This window comes from Populus nigra, chromosome 10, assembly GCF_951802175.1.
Source record: "Populus nigra chromosome 10, ddPopNigr1.1, whole genome shotgun sequence".
NCBI lineage: Eukaryota > Viridiplantae > Streptophyta > Magnoliopsida > Malpighiales > Salicaceae > Populus > Populus nigra.
The window spans coordinates 11,172,618-11,196,629 of NC_084861.1; the positions used below are offsets into that span (position 1 = coordinate 11,172,618).

General features: G+C 36.3%; 3 protein-coding genes and 1 long non-coding RNA gene across 9 annotated transcripts; 1 reads left to right on the forward strand and 3 right to left on the reverse strand.

The window, feature by feature from the left end:
- Positions 1-542: 542 nt before the first annotated feature.
- On the reverse strand, positions 543-7,151 carry LOC133705549 (uncharacterized). Of its 6 annotated transcripts, XR_009844297.1 has the most exons (9): positions 6,813-7,151; positions 5,487-6,637; positions 4,786-4,877; positions 4,580-4,649; positions 4,387-4,498; positions 4,057-4,262; positions 3,835-3,936; positions 2,766-2,817; positions 543-672 (listed from the first exon to the last, which is right to left on the reverse strand). It is a non-coding gene; the product is annotated as an uncharacterized LOC133705549 (long non-coding RNA). The 6 variants fall into 6 exon arrangements; XR_009844301.1 differs by lacking the exons at positions 543-672; positions 2,766-2,817 and having other exon boundaries at positions 3,143-3,936; positions 5,487-5,593; positions 5,842-6,637; XR_009844299.1 differs by lacking the exons at positions 543-672; positions 2,766-2,817 and having other exon boundaries at positions 3,143-3,936; positions 5,487-5,593; positions 5,804-6,637; positions 6,813-7,150.
- A 931-nt stretch (positions 7,152-8,082) lies between these two features.
- Positions 8,083-14,762, forward strand: LOC133705710 (uncharacterized). The gene is made up of 12 exons (XM_062131066.1): positions 8,083-8,949; positions 9,099-9,215; positions 9,314-9,506; positions 9,749-9,915; positions 10,029-10,203; positions 10,783-10,844; positions 12,332-12,413; positions 12,925-12,982; positions 13,133-13,260; positions 13,943-14,026; positions 14,123-14,193; positions 14,347-14,762. Exons 1-12 carry the CDS (start codon positions 8,429-8,431, stop codon positions 14,471-14,473), a joined length of 1,785 nt encoding a protein of 594 aa, XP_061987050.1. The 5' UTR covers positions 8,083-8,428; the 3' UTR covers positions 14,474-14,762.
- Positions 14,763-15,619: 857 nt separating this feature from the next.
- Positions 15,620-16,975, reverse strand: LOC133705877 (protein BPS1, chloroplastic-like). The gene has a single exon (XM_062131295.1). The coding sequence runs from the start codon at positions 16,778-16,780 to the stop codon at positions 15,770-15,772; it is 1,011 nt and encodes a 336-aa protein (XP_061987279.1). The 5' UTR covers positions 16,781-16,975; the 3' UTR covers positions 15,620-15,769.
- Positions 16,976-19,552: 2,577 nt separating this feature from the next.
- Positions 19,553-23,726, reverse strand: LOC133705151 (BTB/POZ domain-containing protein At1g50280-like). Its single transcript, XM_062130271.1, has 3 exons — positions 23,322-23,726; positions 22,077-23,231; positions 19,553-20,169 (listed from the first exon to the last, which is right to left on the reverse strand). Exons 1-3 carry the CDS (start codon positions 23,382-23,384, stop codon positions 19,741-19,743), a joined length of 1,647 nt encoding a protein of 548 aa, XP_061986255.1. The 5' UTR covers positions 23,385-23,726; the 3' UTR covers positions 19,553-19,740.
- Positions 23,727-24,012: the final 286 nt, after the last annotated feature.

A 24,012-nucleotide genomic window follows, 5' to 3' on the forward strand; every position in this document is an offset into this window, starting at 1 on the left:
AAGGTTTTTGAGCCCCTGGCACCAAAACATAACAAAATTCTCAATGGAAGGGCAGAGAGAGACGGGACTGAATAATATCATCAACAACCTCAATGCAGCACAGAGATCTCTCTTAGAGAGGGCCAAATTATGTTCTCTATTGGGAGGGGCAGCATGAGAAAGCATCTACCCAAACCAATAACAGAAAAACGAATTGGCAGAGAAGATGGCTACCGGAAAATTACAGTGGAATCGAAACCGTGAAATTCACATTCGAGATCAAGCTCCCAGTTCTGTTGAGGATTCCATAGATAATCTAATCCTCTGAATGCTAACTGCTATAGGCATTGTCTAACCAAAGAATTGTGCAAGAAATTGAGGAATTTTCCAGTCCTGTTATTGACTTCGTATGTCCATGGAAAAGCGAACATTTCTAGTCCAAACAAGGATTGTGAAAATGGGCGATGAATCCATATATGATGCCACGCTTTGGGCACGACTGATGTACTTCCCACTTCTATCGTGGGCAGGAAGGAGGCAATTGGGAGATGATGTCAGTTTCATTGATCTCCACGTTCATGGTGTTGATATTGATGTTATTATCTTTTCGATGACGTTTCCTTTGGCAATTAATTCTGTTAGGCACGCTGTCAACATCCCCTGTCTTGCTTCCTCTAATCCATCATTCATCTTCTATTGTTATAAAAATAATTAAATAGATAAAAAAAATGTGATTAATTGGATTAATTTCAAAATCAAGTAAATTAGTTGATATTCAACCAAAATAAATAGTAAACAATTTTCTCCTTGGAAATGAAAGAAACTAACTAAAAAATGTCTTTTTTTAGTGGAGTAAAGAACTCTCCGATGTTTAAATAGGTATTTTTTTAAAGAGAAAAAATATATTAATATTCTAGAGAAAGATACTCTGAAAATATATATGCGGTAGAGAATGAAAATTGTGAATATTTATTCTGAAAGTCTCATAATATATTTACATCCCATGAATTTTATCCTTTTATGGAGAAAAGAGGTTGAAATGTAATTTTATTTTTCTGATATTTTGAAGTTGCATCATGAGTTGTATTTCACTCATTTTATTAAGCTAAAAGATGGAGAAATGATTGGCCATGAAAGACTTTAATACATCTAAATATCTAATAGTCTTGGTGGAGTATATATACTTGTTTAATAAAGCCTATTAATTGAAAAATAACTCATTTATGATTTTATATAAAAATATATAGAATTGATGGTGTTAAATTCAATCATCTTTTAAGTTTGACCATCCTCATACCTAACATGTCTGGCCTAGGCATATTGTCAAGCTCATCTGTGGTTGGGTTTGACCAGCACCAGACCTAATGCGTTCTGAAAAATTTATACTCATAAATTTTTCTTGATCCGATGTTTTTTAGTAAAGATATATTAATGAAATCTTTGTTCATTATTAGCCCCTTGATCTTTATGATATCATAATATGCAAACACTTTAATTATTTTTTCAATTCGGGTAGAGAGATGAGTTTTGCTTGTATAAAAAAGCGGTGCAAGTTAGAAAAAATATGAAAAAATTATGCATCTGGATTGAAAAAATTTATTTTAGATGTAAAATACCAAGAGTTTGTACTTAGAAAAATTCCAAGAGATCGAGAATGCCATACCCATCATCTATACAAGTTTTCTAAGTGAGTGTGTGAAACCCAAAGAGGATGAACCTATACTTTAAAATTTCTAAGTGATTATAGGTTTTTTTAAAGAGTAAGAGCCTATAGCTTTATCAATATTATCATCAGGGCATAAGAGTCCCCCACTGAAAAGTGATGATGGGATGGTATTGCTATTGCATCAAGGAGATCAAGTCCATCCCTTTAAAAATAAAATTATTACCCTGAGAAGATAAAGTTGTGCAATTAGAAGGGGAGATAAGTCTGTGCCTTAGTAATTTGAGGGACTACTGCGCTTAGAGAGATTAAGTCAATCCCTTGGTGAGTTATGCATATATTACTAGGAAGACCACATCTATCCCTTAGAGATTGGTGTGTATAGCATCGTAGAGATCACATTCATCTCTTGGAGATTGATGCATATAACACAAAGAAGACTATATTTATCCCTTGAAGATTGATTCATATAGCATTAGGAAGACTACGTCTATCCCTTGAAGATTGGTGCATATCGGGGAGATTACATTCATCCATTTCTAGGAGAATTGCACATTCTTAGGATAAGTGTTACAAGACCTTCAACCATTACTTGGAAAAAATAAATGTCATTTTGAATAAATCATTCATATTTAAGAAACTTATATTTTTATTAAGGATTATACATCCCGAGATGATATGAGTGATAGGTATAGAGGAGATTCTTAGAAGAAAACATGTATTGAAAGTGGTGCTAAGATATTTGCTTAAAATGACCTGATTACTTCACTTGAAAGGTTAGTCAAGTTAGTTGTCTTTATAAAAACAACGAGGTCCATATCATAGCAAACTGACTTCTTCAACTCGTATGTGATTTTCCATAAATTACTTCATTATAGACACGTTTTTATACAGTAAGATATAAAGTTTTTTTTAGAGGGCTTATTCTTTTACTCTTATAAAAACTCAATCAATTCTTCTACCTTGAATATCTTCTCAGTTCTTGTAGACTCGTTCTTTTATTAGGTATTATCTCATTGAATCTCCTCAAATATATCCTTGATCCTTGTAGGCTCGCCTTTTTATTAGACACCAATGAAAAACTCCGCGGAGTTTATCTTGATGGATATGCTATTGCACCAACCTGGTATTATCCGGTCCTAGCAGCTTGAGGACGCCATCTAGCTGCATTTTAACTGCCACATTAATAATATGAGTCCACATTTAATAGAAAGCATGGTAATAAAATATGATTGTTCAGATAGATGCTATTAGAAACGTATTGTGCTCAAAGAATGATACCCTAGGCTGCGATAGAGTCCTTGTTGTGAATGTTGTGAAAATTTATCCTTTCGAAAAGTTTTACTCTTCTCTAGGAACAAGTACTCATTCTACTCAAGGAATATTATATCACACCAGTATTATTGTTTAGTGATGTTAGTTTTTATTTTTTTAGTATTGTTTTTATGGTAACTATGACCATCTGGTTGGAACATTGGTTTTGCCTTCTAATCTGGATAATTGACCTTAAACTGCCTGAACATTTATTGTATCTCTCGCAAATGTTCAGCCCTGTTTCTGTCATCAGAAGATGGTCCCAGTGAAGAATATCTTCAGTGGCTTGTAGAATAAGCAGACTGATCCTTGCACCAACCATGAGATAGAGACACTGTCATTGATGTCTAATGCAGAAATTAACTGGAAGCAATATATCAGTAGGTAACATGCTTAAAGCGCTGCTATGCGAACAAGAAGCAATTACTACAGTGGTACAACCTATGTTTTCAGAGAAATTTGTTTCCAAAAAGAGAAAAAGGTTGACCATGTAAGATATCAATAAGACAGGGAACAGAAATTGAGACAGAGAAAAAGATTCGAGGAAATAAGAAGGGAAATGGGGATGAGTACGATTTGCTTTCTTTTCGTTTAGGAAAAGAAGGAAAAAAGTATAGATCCACCAGGATAATACTACTTTTTATGAAGAAGGAAAAGAAGTAATCTCTTTTCTTTCCTTCCTCTGCTCCTCATTTTTTGAATGAAGGTTTTCATAGATTCAGAAAAATCAACCCTTTCATTTCCTCCCTTCCAACCAAATGAGTCTACAGCCTAACACTCGCACCTTTTCCCCACTCTTTCTCTTCGCCCCACATGCCTTTAACCAAGCAGAGTGTGTGAATTAACAAAACCAATAAGCAAAAGATCCAGCAACTCACTTCTGTGTGGCCTGGAGTATGTATAAGCTGGACATACATTCCAGGTTTCCATGAACCACTACCCTGTAGCTTTGTTTCAACATCAGCAGTAGAGTTGTCAACCTGGCAAGAAAAATATGCACAGCTGCCTGTAAGCTTTAAAGTCACCTTACTCTTCATAGAGTTAGTCACAACTTTCTTGAGGATAATCATTAATTAGTGCCTCCGTGGGTGTTCACCTACCATTTTGTCATACATAAAACGGAGATGCAAACTACTGAATCCCTCCTTCGCAGAGGTCAGTGATAGAGAGAACAGATGCAGTGAAATATTCTAGGGTTGCTAGTGATGTTCAAGCCAACGTCCTCTTTAAGCATGGATTCAGTTACTTTCCACATCACCCATGTCAGGAGAGTCAGGGAGGAAATACGTCAAAGAATCTGAAGGCACTTCATAAATATATTTATTGCAAACCACATATTATTCATCCACTAAAAAGAGATAGTATAATAACAATTCCTTACAAAGAATTATACTGTAGCAAGAGGTTAGGAAATGACAATAAACACGTACAAGTAAAAAGATGCATCAGGAGGAGCCTAAGCAAGAAGGTACATCTTCTGAGTGCAGAATTCTGTCACGGTTTAACCTCTCTGGCCACTTCCTATGTTCTGCAACATCATCCCTAATCAACAAAACATAATTCAGCATAATTTGCAACATTTATGGAGGAAAAAAATGATACAAAGGGTTTCTTTCATCATACTCATGGGTAAGAAACATGTAACATGCTCCACCTAGCATTTCAATGCTACGCACCAGTCTCTCTGTGTATCCTGCATAACAATGCAGTATAAAATATGTCAGACAAGTTTCATATATAAGACTGAATGAAGTGTATCAGATTCCAAAAAATTATGCCGGGACCTTTAGGTGTCTCAAACTGTAGAGAGCACCAATACATAATGTTACCTGTCTATAATTATATTTCCTTCAGGACGAACAATCAAGAAGGAAGCTGCTCCGTAAGATTTCTCCGAATGATATCCACAGTGATACACACCCTGAAAGCATTCCACAGCCTTTGAGGATAAAGCACGTAGTCTTTTGGAGTTGGAGAAGCAAGCAAGAAAACGTTAACTGGTTTAAGTGTTAGGCATGAACTACTCATATGAATTGTAATAAAAGTGATGCACCAGGGAAACAGAAGAAATAGGAATGAACAGAAGTACTAGCAACTCCTCAAAACTTTCCCCAACTCACTTGGGTTGACTCATGAACAATGACCTCATACCCTAGGCTCATGGGGAAATACAATATATAATATTATACAGCTAATCCAGCTGCATCTGTAGTTGTAATCTACAAACAGTGTATCAACTCGTTGATGATCAAATTTTTGGTCAGTTTGCTGCAGTATATGATGACAATTACTTTCAGAAATCACGAATTTTCACCAGGTTATTTCCAAGACAAAGAAAAGAAAATGAAAATTGTATTAACTTGTATGCATATATGGATCATAAAATGAAAACCAATATGATATGCAACTTGATTGGAACAAATGGTACAAAGCCTATTACACGATGCTTGTCATGATTAAACCAGGACCTGATATAGATGCTCAAGTGACATTTTTGAATTTTCGAGTAATAGTGTAGGAGAAAAGCTACCGGTATTTTCTGCTGATCAATTGGTGTAGGAAATGTCTTCTGTGCTTGAACAAATCTGGAGCAGGTTTCTCGGTATGGATTGAACTCGTTGGACAAGAAAGTGAGGCCTAAAATGTAAACAGTTAGACCAGTACAATTGGATCAAATTATGTGCAATCAGTAACGTTAAAGGTCAAACTTTTATCGAGCCGATCAAAGACAAGCTAAAAGGTTTGCGACAGTAGGATAAAATGAGGCAAAGCCCATTGTGCTACAGACAGAAATCGGGGGCAGAAGATTAGAAAAAATGGAATGAAGTTGGCAAAGTACGTAAACACCTGGCTTAAGAATGCACTAGAAAATCCAGAAACTCAACTTGTGCAGATAAGCATATCTCTTACTCTTCTCATCCGCCGTGTAGTAGAATCTTCCTTTGATTGAATGAAAAATTAATGTGGACAACAATGTAATATAAAAGGTTAGCCAACTTCCACTCCAGGTCATCATCAATAACTACAAAACCATTTTCGATTTGAAGCCTTAAAGCCCTCCTTCCAGAAGAATCCATTTTTGCATTTCTTCCTACATGAAGGGAGTGCCGCCGCCACACCCCAGTGGACATCCAAAACTAGCAGCCAACTTATACGCATCCACTAACTTTTTATAACTCTACTAGAAGAGAACTCTTAAAGATCATATAGTATTTCCTTGAACAACCAAGGCAGATAACTGCTTCCCAAACTAGTCAACTATGGATGGGGGAGGGGCGATGTATTCAGAGGCTGATAGGAAATTTTGTCTGAAAGGTAAATGACCTCCATAAGTTAGCTAAAACAGCAACGAAAGAATCAAATTGCAAAGGCACCTGAAGAGCTTTGAGGCGTTCCTCCCCAGAAGTTGGCTGCTTAAAAACAACTGCAGACATCTCACCAATTCGTTTTTTTTTTTTTTGAGATATCAATTTCATTTTATTTTTTTTAGACGTTTGTGTGAAGTTTGTCAATTTATTACGTTGAATGGAACCTATGCAGTAATCCTAATAAGTATTAATCCAGTTAAACAAAAAGTACTAAAAATAAAGAATTATTGGAGTTGGACTAGAAAAGAAAAACCAATTAGAAGGATTACTGGAGCCATCCAACGGCAGGCATCGCAATCTACGCATGTGTGATCTGCAAAACGAATCAGAAAGAAAATAAACTACGTTGCCTCATCCCATAACAAAACTTACAGAATGAACACCAGCATCATCAAACACTAAATTGGTCTGAAAATATAAGCCTCGCATTACGTTTCATCTATACCCCGAAAAGGGAACGAGAGAGGGAGAGACTGCTGTAAAGTTACCTACACAGAAGTCTCCTTCTATATTCTAGTGTCGCCTCGCGGAAGCAGGTGCTGCAGCTGCTTCCTCCTGGCTTTGGATTGCTTTAATCTTACCAGTCTCTTGACGACTGAATGATGAAGAAGGTAACAGCACCTCTGGGTATCTCAATTTTGCAGTACTCTTCACAGCCATCCCCACATGTTTCCTTGTCAAAAGACAGTCAAGAGAAAGGAGGCAGCGATAGTCCCTCAGCAAGCAAGTCATTACCAATTACAAGAGAGATAACACATAAAACGTCAAAGTCAAACAAAATCAATCGGTCAACGCATGCTTGCTTCTTTTTTAAGCATCTACACAACTGCAGTTAACTGTGTATGCCACCTGCTTCCAAGGGGTTGGGTTCCGGACTTCCGCTGACAAGAAAAAAGATTTCTTTTATGCTCGGATTAAAAATAAAAAAAAGCACTCATTTTTTACTTTTGAAAAGTACAATATTTTAGTTTCTTTTAACTTCATTAGGAAAATACAAGCTTTGGTTATCCTTGATTTCGATATTGCGAGAGATTTTAACCGAGATTTCTCTTAAAAACATTCATCAAAGCTTGCGATTTGTCTAAAGTCTACTTGGTTTGAATATGCCGAAAAGACAACCTCAAAATATTCTTTATCATTTAAGAAAAGAAGAAAAAAACTCTCATTGCTGAAACCAACTAACATGTAGCCAGTAAGTAATGCACAATTTTGTCTAAAAAATTGGGAGGTCAGATTGGCCGTCTAGTCAACAAATTTTAGAAATTCTTTTGCTAGAGATGACTAGATTTTTAGTGATCCACATGTTTTCGATTCTGTGTTATAATCTAATTGGATCTTGGTTGTTTTTTTATTTTTAATAAATACGGGTGTTCGGACCGGCTTGTGTAAATTCTAACTAATTTTATAAACCCTAAAATAAACAATTATATAAATTTTAGTGACTATAACTATAAAATTTAAACCTAAAATTATATAAAAAATAAATTTTTTAATCTTAAATTGTTATTACTGAACATCCATATTGGTTAATTTAATTCTTGAGCTTTAAGCCCCGATTGACACCCAAATAAGAACTAGGCGGTTTGCACAATTTATTTTGGATAAAAGAAGGAGGAAGAATTGCTCTAGTTTAATGGTCAAGATATCTCTGAAGCAGCAACAACCAACGGTCAAGATCCAATAATAGGAAAGGAAGCAACTGAAGTGCTCAAATTGCTGGAAAACAAAAAACTAGTATAAAAAAGGTGTCAAACATAGAGGTCCGTCATCCTCCCTCCCTCCCTCCCTCCATGCACCCTCCACGCCTCACCTCCACTCTCGGGTGTATATTCTTCTTCTCGTAACAAAATCTAAATTCTAAAACCCTAGAAATGAAATTAACAAACGCTTCTCAGCCAACACTTCAGCACAATCCATAATCAACAAAACCAAACACCCACCCCCCTCCCCCGGGAAGAAAGAAAAAGATTATTAGCTTTTACCACACCACTGTCATTTGGAGAGAAAAAACAATATAAACAATGACTTCAAATTCAAAACCCTAATTTTCTACCATTCCCCGTAAAAAATCAAACAAGCTTAGTTAAACACTAAACAATGATTAATGGTTTTGATGATGATCCAACATCATCACCACCGCCACCACCAACACCAACACCAACATCAGCAAACCTCCACTGCACTACCAGCACACCCTGTCCCTCTCTCCACTTCCGCCCATAGATCCCCAGCCACTCCCTCCCACACTCAATCCCAACCCCCTCTTCCTCTGGCCCCTCTCTCCTCCTCTCACCGTCTCCCACCACCAGCCCTCGATCATGTAATTTCCCCTGTCGCATCCGCAGCTCACCACTCCGCTGACCCGGCTCCCACACTGGCTAGGGTCCGGCTCTCTGATATCTCTCCCTACGATGGGGCTCCGGGTGGGCCCTACGTGCGGGCGGTGGATGCCCTTTCGGGGTCTTTAATGAGGCACAACGCTGCTGTTATTGAATTGGGGAGTGAAGAAGCCTCGCTTATGCGGTGTGGCCTCGAGGCCGCAAGGCTGTATTTTAGGAGTCGGTCTCAAAACGGTGTCGTTAAAGGTTGTAGCGGCCGCGGGGTTTATATGTACAGAGCTGGAAGGTAAAAATGATTGTTTAATTAGTGTGTATTTTGATTAGAAGTGTGCGATTGGTGTAAAGTTGGAAACTTTAAATGGTTCTGTGTAATTAGTGTGAAGGTTAAAACTTTGAGTGGGTAATTAGGTGTTATAATTTATAAATGTGTTGCAGGCCAGTGGAAGACTGGGACTCGTCTCCGCCATGTATGGCTGAAATATTTAGGTGTATGGGAAAGGCAGCGCGCTCTGCTTTATGTGCAATAGCAAGACATCTTCGTTTAAGAAGCGAGTAAGGATGATGACGGTGGTGGATATTTAATTTTGAAAGCTTGTGTTGGTTATGGTTCGTATGAATGATATGAAGCTTGCAAATTATGTTGACTGCAGTGTTTTCAACCAATTGCTTGATGATACCCCATTGCCAGCTGGTGAGGTGTCTTCTTCGGTGCTTGTTGCCACCTATTCTCATACTTCTTTGCAAAATGGAAAAGGGGCTATTGGGGCAGGGAAGCCAGCGGCTAATGGTGAAGTTGAGAAGGGATTGTTGACTTTGATTTCCTCAGACAGTCCTGGTCTGCAGGTATTCTTCTGTCTTTTAAACAACATACACTCCTGATATCTAACAAATATTGTTCTTTAGTGTTGGAGTATTTTTCCTGACTAGTGTCACACTTGTGTTGGCTTCAAATTAATTCTAAAGTTTCCTTTTTTCCTTTTCCCCCGAGCCATGAGTAACATTATTCATTTGCGACACTCTGATAGGTGTTTTAGTGTAATAGTGGCAATTTGTTTTATACCATCTTTAATGCTTTTCTCCCCTAGGTTTGTGACCCAAATGGTCGCTGGTACTTAGCTGATTGTGGCTCAGCTCCAGTGGATCTTTTACTCATTACTGGCAAGACACTTAGTCACACGACTGCTGGACTTCGCCCTGCTGCCTCATATAGAGCTGCTCCTGATTTCTCATCGGGTACTAACAGTGGTGGGAGGTATAAATATTTTTATTGAAACTGATTATTGTCATGCATCTTGTGTTTAAAATTGTTCCAGTTTTACAATTGATTTTCACATTTAGGCTGCTCACTAAACTTTTCTGTTGCAGGACTTCACTGGTATTCAGGCTCATGCCACAGGGAAATGCTATTTTAGATTGTTCTCCGATTGCAGCAGCTGGTCATGTTATTCCCCAGAGCTATGTACCAATATCAGTGAGTCAGTTTATGGATGACCTTTCTGCTGAGGAGGATGTTGTGTGCAATCAACCTAATAATACTTATGTAAGTTCTAATTGGAGTTTGCCTGTAAAAGCGTAAGAGTAAAAGAATTTCCACCAACTGAACCTTCGTATATTAGATTTTATCCTTCTTTATTTGTTGTGCTATGTGGCCTTTCCTTCTTCTCTGTTCTTCTCACAAGGTTGTTAAGAGTAGGTTCTGCTGAAATAGATAATTTTATCTGTCATGAAACATATTTGTTATCCGCCCTGTTTTCAGCTGAGATCGGATCTTAAAGACCCCACATGAGCAACAGTTATGAAATTCATATTGTTATTGATCAAGTTCCTATTCTTTGATTTTTTTTTTTCACTGGTTTGCAAACATTCTATTTATGACTTTCACATCTGGAGAAAAAAGAAAAATATTGAAAAAATCAGCTGAAATCAGGTGATGCTCACGCGTGTAAAAGAATATGAGTCCGCTACTTGGTTTCCTGCAAGTCCTTATTCTTTGTGCATGCATATTGAGATTTTCTTTCTTGTTGTTGAGTTAAATGCTTTACCATTTTTGTTTGCTGATCAACTGAAACTTTCTGTTGTAATTTGTCATGAGATTTCGTTTTAAATTTTGGATTTACAGGTTGCTCGAAATGATATGAACAAGGAACCATCACTAAGAAGTGTCCTCTCAGATCCCTTGTCGTGAGTTCTTCTATCTTTGCTTGTGCTTTTCCATTATGCTTGTTGGTTTCAATATAATGGCATCCTAGATCAGGTAACAGTCTCAAGTCTTGGAATCGAGTAGGTTTCTTCAATTCAACATGATACTGGCACCTTTTTTACTATGGCTTATATTGTTAAATTCATCCAGTTAAAATTTTCTCAATCCCTACTTTATACTGTTACCAATACAAAGTGTAAGTTTTTAATAAACATATGTGTGCAATGTTAGAAAGAAATCTGCATACTGGTTTCTCTGTTTTTTTCACAACCAACCTCTCTCTAACGGTCTTCTTGTGCATATATAACGTTTGGGAGTGAATCACCAATAAAAGAAAAATACATACCATAGAATTATTGCTAGGATCACACGTGATAACCAACTTCACATGCCATGGGATTTGTATGATTATATATCCCTGTAACTAAGATCTTTAGCTGCTAGTGTCTAAGTAGACTTCAGGTTATCACAATGGTGGAAAGGATGGGTGGTGAATCTTTTTGTCTCCTTTTCACTGATGCAGTGAGAAATTTGCTGCACTGCTGGTCTGCCAGTGTATGTATACATTATGAGAGTATTCCTACAAGTAGTTGTTAAGAATTGACTTAATATGCATTAAGTTCTTACATAACCTCATCTCGTGGTGCTCTCAGCAGAGTTCAGGGTTCCATGTCATCATAGAAATAGAAAACAGGATGAATCATCAGGTCTATACTTGTTGATGTCGGAAAATTTGGATTTATGCCCTACAAAGGATTCATAGCTCACTAGGTCAGAAAATTAAGGATCTTATAAGGAAATTAGAGTTTTTACTGTACATGTGAATGATGGCTGAGGTTAGTAGCAGCCAAAAATTTGTTGAAGAAAATAGCACTTAGAGTAAAGAGAAGAAAAGAAACACTCTCAGGCTGCAGCTCAAACTAAACCAAAACACTCATAATTGTTTCATTAAAGTCCTACCTATTAGATATTACTTTTATAGGCACCAAAAGCCCTAATAGTTCTGATTTAAATAGGAAATAGTAATCCAAATTGAAAAGGAAAATCATAAATAGTAGAAAACTTTTGATATAAAATCATGGTGGTGGGTATTGTTGGAAAACCAGAAAACTCATACATCGTTTTTGCATCAACTAAAATCAGAAAACCATAATTCCACTTTCCTAAGTAGCTTTAAATTCCTAAGAAGGACAAATTTCTAAACAGACTAAGTTTACAAGCAAAACAAGAATATGCAGAAATAAAAATCAAAATATGGTAATTCAAGAAGTTATTCCTATTTGGCTGCACCTGTTCATCGTCGATGATTTTGATAAAACAATTTTATATTCACTGCTCTTCTTACTCATATGTTGATTTTACCTCTCTTGTTTAGAGAGAGACAGAAATTGACCGCTATATTAATGTGTGCTATGTGAATATTAAATGGGTTTTTTCTTTTCCACGCACATATCTAATGATGCCTCAGAGGTGCATTCCTTGAAGATGCCATGTTTGTTTCCTGTGGACATTCGTTTGGTGGTCTCATGCTGAGAAGAGTCATTGATATGGTAAGTAGGATTATCTGCTAGCTATATGGAAATTAGAAGTAACTTTCATAATAGCATAGGAATAAGATGGTAAAAAACACTAGATGCTCATTGTTTTTATATCGTTTCTAGTGTCGATACATTCAAGGGAGTTTTAGGACCTTCATTTGTATATTTTTCCGACGACATGAAAAATTAGCTACAAACTTGGACACTCGTAGAACTCCTTGATCTTTTTCTGTCATTATACTTAAAGAAGTAGAAAGAATTTTGATCCCCATCCTGCCTGGATTCCAAATGACGTTTCATCAAATGTTTCAGGTAGTGTTTATTGCTTATACTGCATAGGCACCAAAACGGAAATGTATAGTCTGTTGATGTTTTCTGTTATTCAAGGACTCCTACCTTGTGATGTGACATGCTCTTTGATATCTTCTTATGAGATCTACTGGGCTGCTGCTTTTGTACAATATACTTGTCTAGTCTATATAGGAGACAAGAATCATAACTCCAGTTGTTTTTTGCATCACAGTCGAGATGTACACTTTGCAATGCTGAAATTGAGGCTGCGTCTTTGGTTCCTAATTATGGTAGGTTCTACTTGACTTGTTTATACTCTCTCCCGCACTCAAACACACACACACAGCCTTTTGATACCCGGTCATGCTAGATACCAATTCTTTTCTGAACCTCTTAATTGCATCTTATCGTCTTTGTTCTTATATTTAACTTATATGCAGCTCTTAGAGCTGCAGCATCAGCTGTAAAGAATGAAGATGATCGAAGGCTATTCCATAATGCAACTTTGCGAAAGCGTCGCAAAGAAATGGGTGACCACACAGATTCCATGAAGAAGAGACCACACGGAGTATGCTTCAAATAAGTGCTTGACTTTTTCATCTAGCTATCCTTGAAATACACTTTTACAAGCATGCATGGATATCAAATCTTCAACTACTCATGTTTGTAGTGGATAAGGGGAAGGCAAAGCAAAGGGAATTTAGATGCGACTTAGAAAAACTGTATAAAATTTCAATTGGGCATTGGCTCTGTTGGCAGTGGGTGATATCCATAACAATCTAATGGTGACTGAAAGCAGAAATGAGGCATTAAGAATTGGTGTAAAGAACCTTGAGGCTTATTCTGTCTCAACTACTATGGAACATCTCTTCAACTAGTGTTCAATGTTTTAAGGGTTCTGTTCTGACTTCTGTCGGTGCTTTTAGTGATCAAAACTATAACTCTAATTTTATTTTTTTAAAATGATTTGAAATCAATAAAAATCTAATGATGACTGGTAGCACAAATGAAGCATTAGGAATTGGTGTGAAGAACCTTATTTTGTCGTATTTTCTCTCAGCTGTTATGGACCATTGTTAACTCTTTAAGGAGTGTTGTGCTTTCAAATGGATTTTGTCTCTTTGATGTTTTTAATGACCGATACTCTCTATAGTTTGTTGCTTACAAAACCAGCATGCTGTGAATTCTGTAATGTATTAATAAGAGTCCAGTTTCAAACGCATTTTGACTGGTTATTTGCCTGTCCTCAGGAGAATGGAGATATTGCTGCTGACGATGGTTTGCATAGAGGAGTGCAGTATCCTTTTGCTGAAAATGAGAAAGTAGTGATTAAGGTTCGATTTAGCATTCTCTGTCCTTGTATTCTGTTTATGGCTGTTGTCACTGGCATTGCATGCATGGAACATTGAGCGCTGTGTTGAATCATATAGGGAAATAGGAGGACACCAGAAAAATTTGTTGGGAAGGAAGCAATCATCACTTCACAATGTCTCAATGGCTGGTGAGTTGAGATGGCTTGTTATACACGTTAAACACTACTTACCTTCAGATAATCATGGTATTGGTAGTTGAACGCTGTATGGATATGAAAGCAAATCATGGTTTAATTTGATGTTAGATGCAGTGCAAAGATCTTTCCTTTTCTTTCTTTCAGGTACTTGCTTAAGATTATTGGTAGTGGTGAGAATGTCCGTCTACAATATCGCTCTCTTAGAAAAATTTTGAACTCTGAAGCCATTGAAGACAGATGTGCTTCACAGCCAATTCAAAACAGCAGCTAATAGACTTAAATTTTCTTAATGTACACTTACCATCTCTATAGGGCTCAACTAGTGATAGATCTTGTCCTGTTGATTGCCAAGAAGGAAATGATATCGTTTCTTGTAAGTTATTTTGTATCTGAATATTTAGCTAGAAAGCCTAGAATAGGTAGGTTATTTTGCAGCGCAGAGTTCAGGTAGCAGATTGTAAAGAGAGGAAGATTGAGGATAACACGGACCGTTTCTTTGTAACACGAGGGGTATGTACACGGAGAATGATTTTATTAGTATATTATATGTTTTTGGTTTCCTTTTTTCTCCTTTTTTTTTTCTGTCCCGCAATTGTGAGTTGAGAGTATTTTTCTTTTGCCTATTTTTCCCTCTTTTTTCCCGTCACGCACATGAAGGAAACTTAAAATATATGGAACACCAACTGATTTATATCGACAATATTCTCGCTGCATGTTGCCTTAGCTTTGTTTCAGAAGAACTCTCTATTTTAGAGCTGGACTGGACTTGCTTTCTTCGGAAAGCAAACTGGCCTAGGAAAGAGACCAATGTTGTCACCTCTACTTCATTAAGTTAATTAAAGCTTCACGCTCTCTCTTGTCCGTTCTGATTGAACAAGTAAATCCTATAAACATAGCAAGTTTTGGTAGAATTTAACGTCTTGGATTTAGTTAGAAATTTAGCCTGGACTCGTACGGGTAGTGGGGATTCAAAAGACACGCATGCCAAACCCTCGAGCTTCTTGTCTCTGCTTGTGGAGTTTGGTAGATGCTTGGTTATAAAGGAATACCTTTTCTTGAGCAAAATCGTGTCTTCGAGGAAACCACTCTCTTCTATCATTAACGAGGATGATCACAGCATTGGTGCCGCCATCTTGCCAAATTACCCTTGTTTTTTCTATTCGAGATAGTATATACAGTCTCAATAAATACCTGATTAATCAATCTTTAAATGCTAGAAACTACAAGTGAAAATCTTGACAGACTAGAAACATTGAATTGGTGAAAATATATCACTAGTGATGATCTATCGAAATGATCGACAAAAGCTTTGAGATTTCAAACTCTATAAAGGCTTGCGGCGGCGGAATCTTTATCCGGTATCGCATGATATGACAACAAGCATTATTGATAGAAGCTTTGCTTGATCAAATTCCAATTAGCAATAATACTCTTTCATTAGCAGTGCACGTTTACAAAGACAAGATTAAAAAGCAAGCAAGCGCACGCGCTCGTTGGACTTTTTTCTCAGTAAAATAAAACATGCTTTCTTTCTATGTATTCTTATCAGGCGGGCTTCCTTTGCTTTTTAGCATTGCTTTGTCTGTTGCTTTTGTTGACCCACTCTCATTCTCTCCAGCATCTCCTTTCTACTGCTCATAACCGTATTGAACACTTCATTCACGCCGTTACTCAACCTCTCCAATCCCTCTCCTAATGTCTCCGTCACTCTCTCCAGCTCCTTAACGGCACCGTTTAGGCTCTCCCCTTTTTCTCCGCCTGCGTCATCCATCACGCCGATCACTTCCCTGAGACGTGCTTCCACGTCATCTAGCTCCTCGAGTAGATGCCTCTTTTTGCCCGGCCGAGTGAGCTCGGCCGAGATCGCTGAGTTGACAAGATTGAACGAGTCAGCCCACAAAAACTCGGACGGCGCTCTAACGGCAACACCTAACTCCGTCGATCCACGCAACGCCGCGACCACAACTCCCGCGACAAACACCGTTACCAACCCAACGGAGTGGATCGTGCGGCGGACAATCCTTTCATCGGATGAGATCTTTCCACGTGGAACCTCCTTAAGCATGAAAGCCAAATCTATCACCAGATGCTCCAAATTCTTGCTGCTATCATATCTGGATCCCTTGAGATTATTATCCCAATCAGTCAGCGAAGCCCGAGCTCTTCTTAGCTTCTCTGCATCTTCACTGTTGTTGTTGCTGTTGTTGTTAAATAGGTGAAGTGCAAATTTGAGGAGAAGCCGGCGATGGCGTAAGCGTTCAATCTCCGAAGCAATGGAGTTGCAGATATCGAGGAGCTTGACACTGTCATCCAAGTAAAAATTCAAAGAATCGGTGAGCTTGGGGTTGGATAGTAGGGTTATGGCTTGGTTATGTGTGAAGGAGAGAAAAGCGAGGGCCGAGGAGAGCCAGGAGAAATTGATAGTAACAGAAGAGTGCGAATTGCATAAAGTATTGAGGCGACGAAGAATGGATTCGTCGAAGGACTGAGAGATAAGGTCGAACTCCTTCTTCTTCTTCTTCTCTTTGTTAAAAGAATCGAAGAAGGAGGGATAGTTGGGTTTCTCCGTCAGAAACATTGTTGATGAGAAGAATGGAATAGAAAAAATAAGCACAGATGAGAAATGGTGGCTGTGATTTTATTATGTATATGGAAAGGGCGGTAGAGGAATAAAAGACGGAGGCAGGTGCCGCCGCAGGTAGTTGACGAGGTCGCTGCACGCTCCTTCTTTTACTCTTGACGCGGTGCAGAACAGGTACAATCGAAAGAAAGATAGACCCAGACAATATAATAATAAATCAAAACCCTAATTTACGGTCTTGTCCCGGGGATCTTTTTGAATTTGTGATTTGTAAGCAAAGGGTTGTCGACTTGTCGTTCTCTGTGCGTGCGTGTTTTGTTTTAAAAGATTAAACAAAAGGGTACGCATCTAATTAAGAAAAGGAAAGAAAAAAAAACAAAAACAAAAGAGGAAGCGTGAGATAGGAATTAAGTAATAAATCATAAAAAGGGAGAATTGTATTAAAATTAAATATAATTAAGGAATACAAAGCATGAGATGTTAATAAGTAACGGTTATTTATAAATATATTAAAATAATATTTTTTTTATTTTTTAAAAATTATTTTTGATATTAATATATCAAAATAATTTAAAAATATTAATTTAAAATAAAAATATTTTTAGAGCATTCAAACAAACAGTACGTAAATCAAGCAGTATTTCACGGTATAGAATCTGCTTAGAACTTTTATTAGCGTGTGTGTGAAAGCACAATAATAATCTTCTGCTTCTTCGATCCAATGAAGGTCATCCCAATTTTGGTCTTGGCAAAATTATGTATGTGCGTGTCCATGTAGGATTGGATATCACCTTGAAGACGTCAAACTGACTATTCTTCCATTGGAAAAGGTTGTCAATTATCTTAATCAATTGATGTGTTTTATTTATTTATTTATTCAGTCATGATGTTCTTGGAAGACCGGAACAGATCAGAATTTAGATGGTCTGTGTTCAACTTGTAAGCTAAGCATAGACTGGATCAATGCTTTTATGTTTTTGTTTGGTCTTCTGATTTAATTTTAATTTTTTTTAAAAAAAGTTTTTTATTAATTTTTATACATGTTTTTTTATTATTTTGATAGGCTAATATCAAAAATATTATTTTTAAAAAATATTATTTTAAAACTACAAATATTTTTTTTAAAAAAATAACCACTCAAGAATTTATTTTCATACAATTGTTGATGGTATAGTTATTACGGAGCTTTTATTTATTAAACCTTTTTTTTTGGTAACTTGTGAGCATGCAATTACGCAATGATCATGAAGGTTATCTGTTATCATTTCTTAAAAAAAAAAAAAATCCCTTTGTTTTCAAGAACGTAAAAATCAACGATCGATTAATTGTTAAAAAAAATTAAAACCAAATTAAAAAGCTGTTACAGTGGTAGTGAGTTTTCCTTTTTTTCCCAATAAAAAATCAAAAACAAATAATTATGTTTTTATTTTTATTTTCAAAACTTCACGCTAAACGGCTCCTACTGGCTGCAGGATTTTTTATTTTTATTTTGGTCGTGGGAAGTTGCGGGACGATCTTAGTTAGGTGCTTCGTTCCGTGTGTCGGTGCGTGTTAGTCACAGATCTAATTACGGAATCACCACTCTTCACGATATGCATCGCCTTTGCAAAAATTATAACAAAAACTAAATAATACGAGGAAATGATCTTAAATCAACATATATTTTACTGTGAGTTATAATAATTATTTTATTTTTAATTTTTTATCTTTCATGAAATGAGTTGTTGGTTTTTTATTTTAGCGAGTGGGATGTATTTATGTCATTAAAAAGACTTGTATGATGTTTTTTTATGGCAAAATCTGGTCATCTGCTCCCACTAGATGTGCAGTTATTTCATTTTTCAAATGATGTAGCATGTATGAACAGATAATGATTAAATTATCCTTGATAATTTATTGTTTGTGTTTTTTTCCTTCTAACAACTAAAATTCATCATTATTTTTTTTATTTGTTGTTTATTAGATTAGACATGTTTATTATATTCAATTTCCTAGGATCTAGTGTCTTCAAGTTGCTTGTGCATGATGCAGCTGCTAATATATTCTTAGTATTTTTTATATATTTTTAAAATATAATATTAATTCACTGCAAAGCGATTGTCAGTATAACTGGTAATATACAAAAATGTGTGATCCGGTGAATAGATAGGAGAAACAAGCCCCTCCCAGAAAACAAACCAAAAAATAAATAAATAAAATGGTAAAATATATAGAACGACGAGCCGCCACCAGGAACTTGCTAAGCCAACTGTTTGTGAAAACCATCCGACCAGTGCCAGAAACCAGCACTGGGGGGAGGTTTCTGATTGTATGTATCTTTCCATAATTACCAAAATAAAGAAATAAAACTCTCTTTTTTTATTATCTTGTGACCTTACCGTGCAGGGAATGTATCGATAAGGACATCCAAGAGCGAATCGAATCAAATCAAATGCCAGAAAGCGAAGACACTCGCCTGTTTCCATGTCGAGTTTTCTGTGTTGTGTAAGAAGTGAATTCCCTTGTATGGGTTAAAACTACACCCTACCATGACCCAAAAGCCAAAACCAATTGATGGGTTACGTGTGTGTGTGTGTGTCTATATATATATAGTAAGAGCTGCAGTTACTCCAATAATCAAACACAAAAAAAATTTCCAGCTTCTCTTGAGGTTTATGGTACTTCTTGCGACTTCCTTTCATAAAAATTTAGCCAGGTACTACTCGGTGACTGGAGTACAACTAGTCTATCTGGGACTGTGATCCAAGAACCTGGAATATAAAATTGCAGTTGCGTAGAAATATCAATTGCATTAACAATACAAAACTTTACTATAATCCCTCAAGCTTAGATTTTATGAGAGTGATCAGAGTCTTTAATTGATATCGGCGCATGATATACATGTATCCTTCGTCTTACGTTCACCAGAAAAAAACGTAAACGACTAGATATAAATTTTGTGAGAGAAAAGGAGAAGTTTAACAGAGTTTAGGCAAGGGCGATCTGCTATAATAAGGGGTAGTACCCCTCATGACATTGACATCATGACCAACCAACTTTGGCATCCGATGCTTCATCTCCCTGCATGCCTTCTCCAACTCCATGACCCTCCATTGCATGTTCATTCTCGTGCCTTGTACGTTCTCCGGTGAAAGACTCTCAACATCGCCATTGTACAAGACCATCCCGGAGGAATTGATCATGCTTGGACCCTTCAAGTCTTTGACACAGACAGAGTACTCACCTTTTGATATTTTAGAATGTTGTAGCTTGAGTGCTTGAACTGCAATATCTGGAGGGATTCTTGGATTCTTGGCAAGGTCTTTGCATGCTTCAAGACTCATCTTCTCGTAGTTGAGGCATCTGCATAATCTTGATCGCTCCTCAAATGGGAGTGTTGGGTGAGACTGCAAATATCCACAAATAGAATGCATTGAAGATTGATAATTATACGATTGAAAAATCTAATCTATACATACCTTTACAATGTTAATTTTACGGAAGTCATTTTTCAAAGAATTTCAACCATTAGATTTGGGAGGCTTATTAATGGGGACTCTCTCATTAAATGGATGGCGATATTTTAGAGAATATTTTGCAAGGAATTTTTCTGTGCATTTAGCATCACTAATACTGAAAACAGATTCTTGGGATTATTTGTTAGCCAACAAAGCTTTGAAGTAAAAGAACAGTAAGAAACTCTGTGGACAAGCAAGCAAATGAGTAGGCCATGTCAGGTTCAATGCACACATTGTACCTCAAATATATAAATTTGGCATAAAGTAAGGAACTTGTGTTCCGTAATGATCCAGGCAAACATTTCTACTTTCCTGAACGTTAGACTATGAACAGCATGGCCCTTTGCATACATTATTTGAAGAAGCTCTGCAGGTTTTTGTCTGTTTAAATAGATGACAAATGACGGTGGTGGCAGCAGAATGAGTTGCCGTGAGTGTCACGGACTTGAAATGGAAAAGAAACAGAAGATTTAGAGGAAAAAAATGAAGAAGATGCACAAACTTATATGTGGTCGGCCGGCCATAAATAAGTTAGCATCCATTGATGTTGGATTGGACAACCATAGGTCCATATCATGGAAAAGAACACGTTTAGCCACTGGTTAAAAATTCCTTCACAGAAATAATGGAGTGTTATTATATTCTTTCTGGTAGGTAAGATGTTTCTTTCATTGCAGATATAGTTCATTGCACCCAGTCTGGCAGTGAGATATATATATATATATATATATATATATATATATATATATATATATATAACTAACATAGTTTCAATAAAGTTAATAGGGAATGAATCCGTTGTGAAAAGTTTTGGAAAAATTAATTAGTTTATAAAGAATCATTGTTGGAAATTGTAATTGTTGAAAAATCACTATTACAGTTTAAATAAATATTACAATTTAGAATTGCAGTTTTAATATAATTGTTATTTTTAACAAGGACTATTTAAGATTCATAATAGCTATTTCTTAATAAAATTGTGATTCTAAATCGCTTTTACAAAATAACATGATTATTTAAAATTTCAAATCATCCATTAATAACTTAAAATTTATATATAAATAAAAATAATATTTAAAAATTATAAGTATTAATTTGAGATATAATTAACAAATAAAATAATATTAAAATAGTTTATGTTTCAATTATAGGTTTGAGGTGTAATAATTTATGTTTTTGTTTTTGCCCTTTAATTATAGTGATTTAGACTTTGTTTTATGCAAATTTTCAAGGTGGATTATGCTACTTAATATAACTGTTATTAATAATAGCGGGTGTTTCCAACCGCTATTGATAATAATGAATGTTAATAAAACCATGTTTTTTAATAGCGATTGGGTTAGAAATATGCTATTTTTTAAAAAAAATTATTTTTTGTTAATTTGTTAAAAAAATATCGAACAGTGCTAGTTTGAGAAAATAACAGACATATCTTGCATTTTAATTAAACAAAATATATAAATACCGGCACAATAGTACCTGAGCCTGGCTAGAAATGACAAGTTATCAGATTCATTTTTCAATGTTGATGAGAGGGTAATATGCCGTGGTTCTCTCCGGTTGATCAGCTAAAGGGAAAGAAGCTTGAAAAAAGGCAATAGCTATAATTAAATTAAACTAAGAAGAAGAAAAATTAAATATTGGGGGGGTGATTTTGTCTTGTCTGTTAAATTTGTCTTTGTTGTTTAACTCTTACTGATTTTTTCTCTTCTTTATCCAGGACGATCAATAATTTGGCCATCATGGATAAGAAAGAAACAAAAAAGAAAGAGGAAATGAGGGTTTGCAATACTTGCCTCAAGATAGATATCAATGGCTTTGTAGACCCCATCAAAGCTATCTCTTGCGGAATCTGGTAAACTTTCTGCAACTCCTAGAACTTTTGAGGTCTTAAGGTTTTGATCAGGAGATATTTCACACAAGTACTTGTCAATCAATGTGCCAACCTTCTTCAACTTCTTTGAGGACAGCAAATCACTATGAACAAATATTCTCATCAATCTCAATACCAGATTAACATCAAAAACACCTCTATCATGGCCAGAGATAAGCAAGTCATCCAATGTTGCTTGGTCAAGCATCCCACCAATCAACATCTCCAGCTTAGCTCTGCAATCTTTGCTCAGACCAAATCCAGACACAATCCTCAATACTGAAAACAGGCCTCTGCAAGAAAATGAACAGCTCATAGAAATCACCCCGTGGACAGCAGTGTCTGCAAGACCAGCATAGGCTGATCTTGAATACAAAGCAGCTCTTTTTGCTCCACGTTTGCATTGAAGTGCTGCCATTTTCAGGAAATGGAGTAGGGATTTTGTGAGGATTAAGCTATCGTTGTCAGTTCCATAAGCCCCCATATTTTTTATTACCTTTTCAATAATCATTGGAGGTAATATGATCAAATCATCAAACCACCATTGTTTGCTCGATGAACGTGGCTTAGTTGACTCAGGAGTGGTTTTAGACGGGGAAGAAAACCTGAACCTAGATGCAGTTTCAGGAGATGATGAAGAAGAAGAAGAGGAAGCAGCAAGAGTTGCAATATCTGTATTATGTGCAATCTTTCCCAGTAGTGAAAAAATGAGCTTTTCTACAAGCCCAGATGAATCCGCATTTGTAAGGAATAACTCACAGCTTTTGAGACAGGAAACTGTATCTTGCCAAGACCAGTAAATCATTCCATCAAGAAATGCCTCTGTCTGTTTCAAGAGATTGCTCTTGGATACATTCTCGGTCATGCCAAGAAATACTGCACAGAAATGGAGAAGAGCCACATTTGAAACTGTGATTTTGATTTGGCCATGATTGTAACAGAATCTTGAAACCAGCTCAAACCCATCTGGGCCTCCAGGGAAGTCATCAATTTCAATAATTGAATTCTTAATCTGGGATTTTCTCTTTTCTCTCCTGACGATCTTCTTTAGCTTTTCTGAATATGCTGATAGAATTTTCTGCAAGAATGAACCATGAACAATCAGAACTAGTTCAATCAGAAAACCTTGCCTGAAGTTTCAAAGAAGAAAGGAAACTAGCAGTAGTACCTGATTGATAAAGAATGTTTGTTGACCATTAACATTAATTGCAAGATCACAGAGCTGTGGCATTGCTTCTTTGCATCGAATGTAACCAAGAAACTTATGTTTGCCTGATAGTGAGAGATGCTCTAAGGATATATGATGACAGCAGACAAGAAAATTTATACACACTATATAAAGGATACAGTTATCTCATAATACCCCCAAGAAGCATCTTCACGATTGACAAATACCGCAGTAATTTAAAGCTCCATTTGACATTACCGTTGGTTTTTCACTCTGACTTGTAGTTGTGAACAGAATTGTGATCTGTGACGCATGCAGTAGAAAGTGCTTTTTATGATAAAATAGAAAGGGCAAAAAAAAGAGAAAAAAAACAGTTCCAGTGAGTGTTCAATCACTCGGTAAAAATCGACATAAATATGACTTATCTCAAATTAAAAAGAATAATTACTCTTCTAAAATAAAAATAATAAGAATTCCAAAAAAAACAAAATATAAATCCTTTTCACCAACTGCTTTCGATCATGAGTTCACTATGTCGAATAATTTAATAAAAGAAATAACAATGAATATATGAAGCTAACAAAATACATGTTGGCAGTACAAGCTAAAAAGAAACACCGCATTGGCCCGCCGAACGAAAGCGATGACAGGCAATTTTGTCTCCAAGAAGATTTCTATTATTGTATTATTT

Bases quoted from the DNA above. Each gene is read 5' to 3' on its own strand.
- LOC133705710 (XM_062131066.1), top strand. From the start codon at position 8,429: ATGGTTTTGATGATGATCCAACATCATCACCACCGCCACCACCAACAC. The intron at 12,983-13,132 runs GTAGGTTCTACT...ACTTATATGCAG, and splicing joins GTCTTTGGTTCCTAATTATG to CTCTTAGAGCTGCAGCATCA. The intron at 14,194-14,346 runs GTGAGTTGAGAT...TCTTTCTTTCAG, and splicing joins TCACAATGTCTCAATGGCTG to GTACTTGCTTAAGATTATTG.
- LOC133705151 (XM_062130271.1), bottom strand. From the start codon at position 23,384: ATGCCACAGCTCTGTGATCTTGCAATTAATGTTAATGGTCAACAAACA. The intron at 23,232-23,321 runs GTACTACTGCTA...TCATTCTTGCAG, and splicing joins AAACATTCTTTATCAATCAG to AAAATTCTATCAGCATATTC. The intron at 20,170-22,076 runs GCAAGTATTGCA...GGATATTTGCAG, and splicing joins CCATTGATATCTATCTTGAG to TCTCACCCAACACTCCCATT.
- LOC133705877 (XM_062131295.1), bottom strand. From the start codon at position 16,780: ATGTTTCTGACGGAGAAACCCAACTATCCCTCCTTCTTCGATTCTTTT.